Source organism: Triticum dicoccoides, chromosome 7A (assembly GCF_002162155.2).
Source record: "Triticum dicoccoides isolate Atlit2015 ecotype Zavitan chromosome 7A, WEW_v2.0, whole genome shotgun sequence".
In the NCBI taxonomy this organism is placed as follows: Eukaryota; Viridiplantae; Streptophyta; class Magnoliopsida; order Poales; family Poaceae; genus Triticum; species Triticum dicoccoides.
Genome location: NC_041392.1, coordinates 451,796,875 through 451,805,370, shown reverse-complemented (window position 1 = coordinate 451,805,370; position 8,496 = coordinate 451,796,875). Strand labels below are relative to the sequence as shown.

The 8,496-nt window shown below is 47.9% G+C and overlaps 1 protein-coding gene across 2 annotated transcripts; it reads left to right on the top strand.

Moving 5' to 3' along the window:
* Positions 1–2,359: 2,359 nt before the first annotated feature.
* LOC119327630 (kelch repeat-containing protein At3g27220-like) lies at positions 2,360–5,839 on the top strand. Of its 2 annotated transcripts, none has more exons than XM_037600727.1 (7): positions 2,360–2,687; positions 2,788–2,985; positions 3,522–3,748; positions 4,203–4,373; positions 4,603–4,708; positions 5,017–5,223; positions 5,345–5,839. In XM_037600727.1, exons 1-7 carry the CDS (start codon positions 2,526–2,528, stop codon positions 5,546–5,548), a joined length of 1,275 nt encoding a protein of 424 aa, XP_037456624.1. In that variant the 5' UTR covers positions 2,360–2,525; the 3' UTR covers positions 5,549–5,839. The 2 variants fall into 2 exon arrangements, with proteins under 2 accessions (XP_037456624.1, XP_037456623.1); XM_037600726.1 differs by having other exon boundaries at positions 2,768–2,985.
* Positions 5,840–8,496: the final 2,657 nt, after the last annotated feature.

Here is an 8,496-nt window from a genome sequence, read left to right as displayed (position 1 = left end):
GGGTGCACGGCGCGGGGCCTGGAGCGGCTAGCGGCGGCGGCCGCGGCCGGCACGGGAGGCGGGCGGCGGCGGCCGCGGCCAGCACGGGAGGCGGGGCGGCGGAGCAAGGCGAGCTCCGGCGAGTGGGAGCGGGTGGCAGCGCGAACGGGCCCCGATGGGCTCGAGCGGGCTCCGTGCGGGCCGGGGCGGGCCGCGGTGGCTGGCGCGGTGGAGGAGAAGAGAGAGGGCAGCAGCGCTGACGTGGCAGACATTGATTCGTCGGTCGGCGTCGGCGGACATGTCCGGGCGTCTCGGACGCGTCCGGTGGCGGCGGGGGAGGCTAGGCTAGGGTTTCATCCGCAAAAATGGAGGGGGAGACACCTATTTATAGGTAGAGGGAGCTAAGAGAGTCCAAATGAGGAGCGGTTTTCGGCCATGCGATCATGATCGAACGACCGAGAGGATGGAGGGGGTTTTGGTGGGTTTTGGTCCACTTTGGAGGGGTGTTGGGCTGCAACACACACAAGGCCTTTACAGTTCCTCGGTTAACCGTTGGAGTATCAAACGAAGTCCAAATGGCACGAAACTTGATAGACGGTCTACCGGTAGTGAACCAAGGTCGCTTGGCAAGTCTCGGTCCAATCCGAAAATGTTTAACACCCGCACACGAAAAGAGGCAAAAGGGGACGCCGGAGGACATAGGAGTGCCGGAATGCAAAACGGACAACGGGGAAAAGCTCGGATGCATGAGACGATACGATGCATATGACGACATGATATGAAATGCATGACACGCATACACATGACAAGGCAACGACAGTGAAATAACTGGAAGACACCTGGCACATCGGTCTCGGGGCGTTACAACTTGCTTGCCTGCGGCCGACGGCGTGGCTTTGCTAGCAGGCCTATATGGCCCATCCTCATCAATAAGGCATTCAAGACCTTGGCGAGGGGCCAAGCCTCGTGAGGCGGACGATGCAAGACCTTCTCAGGAGCGGCCTCGTCAGGCAGGCTCACGAGTGGCGGAGAGATCAAGGCACGACAAACCTTGTGAGGTTCTCATGATGTAAGCAGTGACGATCGAGACCAGGCGGGCACCAGCGCGCACAGTGTCCTTGTTTTCTCTTTGGTGCTAAGGGGACAAGCGCAGGCGCGGAGTACCGAGGCATCAAGCAAAGGTTTTCATATCGGTGCAACAAGACCAAGATCAGAAGGACGGCAAGACGGAGGTCACCATGGAGCTCAAGGCGGCGTCACCACTAGAGCCTTTTATAGGCGAAGACCACTTTTGTCAAGATAAATTGTACTAGTTGTCCCCTTTCAAATTGGCCGTTGTTGGCTCCCATCCCGCTCAATATTTGGGAAGAGAACCAGAGCCTCTATAAATAGGGCTAGCCACCACCATCGGTGGAGAGAGGGTGAATCAGATCCTCACACACACAAGTTCACCAAGCACAAAAACACCTCAACCTCAGGAGGCTGTTCTTCCCCTTATACTGTTCATCATCAGCCCCAGAGGCAATCCACCATCACCACACTGGGGTAGGGTATTACACCACAACGGTGGCTCGAATCAGTATAAATCATATGTCCTTTGTGTTGCGAGTTCGTTGAGTTAGTTCGTAAGATCTCAGCTGAGTTAGGACGTGGATCGGTAGGGGGATCTTCGCGCGCACCCCAGTGTTCGAACCTTAAGGGTTTTGCCGGAACCCGTGATCCGACAACATTTATGTGCATATTTTTCGTGTAGAGCTTATCTTGAATCGAAACATCGTTGTATAGATCGGAAGAGACAAGAATTAGAAGGTTACCAGAGGTAGGAGAAGATATCAGGTGCTCACATCCCTCTTGTATTCTCTTGTGCAATGGAACCCACTACTTACGCTGGATCTAGCTCATCTTCATTAAAAAAAAGAAATGACCGATTTGGCCGTTTCTAATGGGCCTGCCTAAGAAATGTTTTAAGATTCGTACTATGCGGACCAAATAGTGAACGTAGAGCCCATTTCCATTCCACGCGGACTTGACTGGCAACCGCAACCGTGAACCAACCTCTGGTTGAGATGGTTAGGTGGACAGTGATATCCTTAATTCATCAGGGTTCAAATCCTGATGCTTGCATTTATCCTGAATTTATTTCAAGAATTCCGGCGATACACTTTTAGTGGGAGGAGACATTCCCATCGACTACAAGGCGCCTACGGTGACTTCGTAAAATCTCAAAATGATATGCCGGTTCAGTCTCTCGAAGGTGCTCATAAGGGTAGGGTGTGCGTGTGTGCGTTCATAGGGATGAGTGTATGCGCGCGTATATGAGCGCTTAGGTCATTGCTAAAAAAAAAAAAGACTGGCAACCGCAACCAAATGCGTCCTTAGAGTTGCCCTAACAAGGAAACCGCGGGCTCACCCGCCCACGCTCCGGCGGCCGCCAACGATTTTCCCCTCCTCTCACACCGGGCAGCGTCTCTCGCTCCGACCGCCTTTATCTCGCCAATGACGCCGGCTCTCCCCTCCTACACGGCACACGCCGATTCCTTTCCACCATGGCTGCGCCGGCGCCGCCAACCACAAGCTCCAAGCCGCCCCTCCCCCCGCGGCTCGCCGTGCCGCTCGCCTTCGCGCTCCTCCTCGCTCTCGCATTCGTTGCCGACTTCCTCTCCTATTCCTCCGCCATCAGCCCGGCCGTCTCCTCCTCTTCCAAGACGGTAGCTAACCACCCTCCCCGCCCAACTCTACTTGGGTTCTCATCGACGTTGCCTTGACATGGACGCGCGCCACCGTTCAGTCTCTCGTGTGCAGGTAAAGGAGGGTAATATTGACGATACGAAGCTTCGCAATGGATCACCGGCGGTGAGACACCTCAACGCCACGTTCTCGGACCTGCCGGCGCCGCACTGGGAGTGGGAGGAGATGCCGCCGGCGCCCGTTCCCCGGCTTGACGGGGCGTCCGTGCAGATCGGGGACCTCCTCTACGTCGTCGCAGGGTACGGGAGCCTCGACCATGTGAGTAACTCAAATCACTCACTTCGTGCAGACTGCAGAGTTGTTGCCTCGTTGTTCCTTAACCTCTATTTTTTTATATATATATAGCGAGTAGGATTTCACACTTGAGAACTGAGATGAGATGATTACTCGTACTCCTAGCCGCCGCTGGTAAATGCTCAGCAGTGCCCTGTTATGGATGAAGCAAGCAAATCATATAGCTGAGCAATCTCATATCCTGCGACCGCCCTACTCTGGAGTAGAATTCTAACGCAGGATATTACGAAGGACGGTTAACAACTTAACATTGCAAGTATTAGCTGTAAATTAATTTGATCTACTCCAGACTTGTGCTGAAAACTGCTACTACCAGTAGTGTAAAGGTTAAAATAGTAGCTGACTAACTGTATATTTGGATTTGAATCACAAGTTTACAACTGATGCTTCAGCAGAAGTAAAGCAAGTCTGATTATGTTTTGTTTGGCAAATGGTTACCGCGGCCACAGGCTGACACGAACCCCATTTGTGATATTTTGCTTTGCTTCACGCCATTTCAGGTCCATTCTCATGTGGATGTGTACAATTTCACTTCTAACACATGGACTGGAAGGTTTGATATGCCCAAGATGTCAAATTCACATTTAGGGATGGCCTCAGATGGGAGATACATCTATGCAGTGTCTGGACAATTTGGTCCACAGTGTCGGCCATCTGTGAGCCGTAATTTTGTTCTAGACACAAAGTTAAGGAAGTGGGACGAATTGCCTCCTTTACCTGTTCCTAGGTATGCATTTCAGCCTATAATTACCTGTTCAATAGACTCAAAATTGGTGCATATGCGTTGCTGTAATATTCGTTTTGGCTGCTATCAATATCTATATGTTCCTTCTGACTTTATTCTGTTCAAGCATTGCTTATCCAGTTTACTGTTTATCACACACAAGAGGCAAGACAGTTGCATAATCCAATAGTGGCAATCATGTTCGTTTGTAATTTAGTGCCATGATAATGCCGTAACTGATATTCGCTCATATCCCGTGAGTCAAATTGTACTACTGTATTCTTAGCTTGATATTGTTAACAGTTTGTTCAGACATACTCCTAGAATCTCATTCAATATGCTCCATTGGCCCTGTTTTGACTGCAGCTATAATGCTGGAGCTATGAAATGGTCCATGCTTATACTATATGCTGTTATAACTATCAAGATCCGAAGCTTACTCTATAACATGCTGTAGGTATGCACCAGCTACTCAACTTTGGCGTGGGCGGCTTCATGTGATGGGTGGTGGCAAAGAAGACCGCCATGAACCTGGATTAGAGCACTGGAGCCTTGCTGTGAAGGATGGCAAAGCATTGGAGAATGAGTGGCGAGCTGAAATACCGATACCACGTGGTGGACCTCATAGGTGAATTTGTGTGGCTATTGTTATGCATTATTTATATGCAATTGCCCATTGAGATATTCACCTCTTTCTAAGCTTTCTAAGAATAAAAATAGGTGTCCTGTGCTTGAAGACTAAATATCCATTGATTTGTAGTACTATTGGCACCCTCTCCGTGGATAGGGGATACTTCTTAGAATTATTTTCAGATGAACAAATATGTCGATAATTTCTTACATCCATCTTTTGGCAGGGCATGTGTTGTTGCTAACGACAAACTCTTTGTGATTGGTGGTCAAGAGGGAGACTTCATGCCTAAACCAGGGTCACCTATTTTTAAATGCGCAAGGAGGCATGAGGTATGTATGTGCATGCTAATATAACATCAAACCTTGAAATATAAGAGTGCTTCCTGTACACGACATTTCTCTATTTTGCAACCAAGATATGCATTTTTCCATGCTTAGTAACGTACAATATAAAGCATACACGGGAAAGTTGAATACTCATACGTTTTCTCTAACAAGAAGCGTTGCTGCACCTAGTAAATGTGCTTTCTTGTATTCAGGCTTTAACCTATTGTTGTGCAATAACTGATAGTCTTGATTCACGGTCTGTCGCTAAAGTTTTTACCAGAAGCATGATTATGTTAGATATTGTTTTGCAGGTTGTTTATGGTGATGTGTATATGCTAGACAATGAAGCTAAATGGAAGCAACTGTCTCCAATGCCAAAGCCAGATTCCCACATAGAATTTGCATGGGTCGTTGTTAATAACTCCATAGTAATTGTTGGCGGAACTACCGAGAAGCACCCTATCACCAAAAAGATGATTCTTGTTGGTGAAGTCTTCCGGTTTGATTTGGAAACATTGGTGTGTTCTATCTTATATGTAAATTATTTTGCTTGTTCATATTAGCTATGTTATGATTATTTTCCTCTGAATATTAGGACATGACTAAGTGGCTTAACATTTGCCATGCCATTTTTTGCAGAAATGGTCAGTCATTGGTCGTATGCCTTTCCGGATCAAGACAGCCTTAGCTGGTTACTGGGATGGTTGGCTCTATTTCACTTCTGGGCAGAGGGATAGGGGACCTGATAATCCAAGTCCTAAGAAAGTTGTTGGTTCTATGTGGAGAGCGAAACTGCACGTCTGGTGTCCAATGTTTGAACCAGAGGTTTCTGTATATTCTTAACCTACTCCCTCCGTCCCAAAATCAGTGTCTCAAGCTTAGTACAATTTTGTACTAAAGTTAGTACAAAGTTGAACACTTACTTTGGGACGGAGGGAGTATATGTGTTCCCATTTTCGAGCAGCTAGAGTTCCTACGAGCTGACTTGTATTCTGCTTCACCATTGTGAATACTGTACCTATCTTGAGTATCACTACAAATCTGAATTTCTAGGAAATCGGCTTCAAATTTGGCAGAGTATTTTAGCCTTGTAAGCAGTGCTGCCTTATGCAGAAGTTCCTTGTGGATCATATATGTGTGCCTGTCTCCATTTTCTAATTGATATGGCGTTCCCAGCAGTCCTTGCAAACTTTCTGCTGTTCAGTTCTTAATGTTGTTTACTTGTTGTGGTTCTCACGTTTGGAATTGGAAGCTGGATTTTGGAGATGTGTTTCATTCAAACAACCGAAAGCAGCCTTTGGCAACAATCTTGCCGTTCGGTTGAGGTTATCAACTAGCAACTTTTGTGGAGGATATGTTCTTCGCTGGAAATATTTAATATTGAATGGATGAAAGCTATTATATGACCAAGTTTCTTCCTAGCTGTACAAACAGAATGGTGTTGAATTTGCTTCTCCCCTTTGCTTTTTGGCTAATCTGTAAACGTTATGATGCACTTTGATCTAAATACCTCGAGGCCACCGATTTGAATAGCACGCCATAGCGTTCTGACTTCTGAGCAATGTCCCGCTAAATGAAATTAGTGTACAATCATCCTCTATTGCATGACATGGCTTCGCTATAGCGGATTTTAAGAGCTACGCTATTTTGACATAGCATGCTATTTTTTTTTCATTGCTCAAGACACATCCATTACTGTTGTTCATACATGGTTGTGGGCTGTGGTTGCGTACTTGCCTTTAACAATTGAGATAGCTAGCTGCCTTTTACAATTTGCTATTGAAAATGAATCATTTTTTGCTGATATTTTCCTCACACGTTTGCCTTGAGACAATTATTACAATTGATATGGCAAAGATCCTTTTTTTGTCTTACTGCCTTTTACAAATTATGAAGACTCTTCCCATTTTCTGACCATGTCATATATCTCTCTTTTGGAATTTAATTCTTCAAGCACACATAAGCAATGATCGTTGATTTCAATCTTTCTGTAAAGATAATGATTTGAAAAAGGTAACCATGACAAATTATTTGCAAATTTAATTATTTGTTTAGGGCGGCAGTAGCCTTGACAACACAATTCCAGCACCAACCATTGCTGCACCTTTTCTTCAAGAACTAGTTTGCCCACTAGAACAAATATTGGACCAATAATAACATTACTAATTTTTTGTTACATTATACTTTTCCTAGTGCAGTTGGCGGATGACGCGCTGGCTGGATGACAGTGACCGAGGCATTCAGGCCTAAACTTTGCCAGCATTCGCAGGGCACTGGCAGCTTATCACCTTCATTAGTAAAATCTGACCTCCTTTGTGCCCTAGACGCCCGGCCGGTTTGGCGGTGGCGCGCGTCTGGCCGCCGACGAGCCGTCGTTGTCGTCGCTGGGCAACTTGCATGGTCACCAACTCCCACCACAGAGATGTGTCGACTTCATTTTGCAAGTACTGGTACAAGTATGATGGTAATTCCATTTGAATGGTCGAAATTCCCATTTGAGACCAAGTTGATCTTCAAGACGGACACGAGGGGCAACTGTTACACGCAGCACAGGCCAATTACTTTGTTCATTAAATTAGGAAGGGGATTTTACCGGCAGCACAGGTCTACATCGAAATCATACGTGATCATGGCTAACTAATGCTTTCCCCTCGACCTCAGGCACGCTGCCGTGGTGTGGTTCATGGCGGGCAATGGCAAGCTGGGTGTGTGCTGGCTGCTCCTTTTCTGAACACTTTTCCTTGGCAGTTTCTTCACGTGGCGGAACCAATCAAACACGGTTGATCCTCAGTGGGTATTCTTTTCAGTGTATATTTTTCTTCTTTCTTTTATTTTGTCAAAATGGGATCTGCTTTGACTCCAGACCCGATCACCCGATACATTCGTCATGGCAGCACATGACCCAAACGCAACCATTGAGAAAATAATTAACTGGTTATTTGGATAATGTAGACAAAGAAAGAGCCAGACGCTACTAGTGTTCTTTTTTTTTTTTGCGTAAAGAGGCATAGCCCTTAAAGTCAGATTACATAGAGACGGAGAGATATACAGGGGAGAAGAGGAGAACTACATCAGACTACATCAGACTATCTCACCCCTGTTCGAAGCACCGACAACCAAACATCTATGTGGGAGCGATCGGCAACTTTCAGCCGAGCACGCCAGAGCACCGCCTCATCTCTGCAGGCCTTCAACGTAGCAACAAGGGACTGCGGATCCTCTCTGAAGACGACAGCGTTCCGTCGCTTCCAGAGCCTCCAGCAGCAGAGTAGGACGAAGGCTGCCGGCGAGGCATCACCAACCGCTGGAGAGACATCCAGGCGATGAAGAGACCCAACCACAGCCTCATTTGGCGACACGCCGATGCTACGCCAAAACTGCACCGCGAACGGGCAGCCAAAAAAGAGATGGTTGGCGGTCTCCAGAACAGCATCACAGCAGGGGCACCCTGCCTCCGCCGCCGTGAGGATGGTCTTACGGCAAAGCACATCCCGTGTGTGGATGCGAGACATGGAAAGCAGCCACCCGAAGAATTTGACTCGCGATGGCGCCCGGGACGACCAAAGGAAGGATGCCGACGGAGACTCCACCCCACCGAAGCGTGAGAGGGCGTAAACACCACGGGACGAGAGACCTCCACCGGGGGCAGCGCACAGAGCGGCGACTCGGGAGTCCGGTCCACTTGCTGGGGGGAATCATCCATCAGTGTAGTTGGACAACAGCGCACTCCTCCACGGCCCTAGGGGTGAGCCGGGGCACCAGCAAGGCACGCACCCCTTGCCTACGCGCCG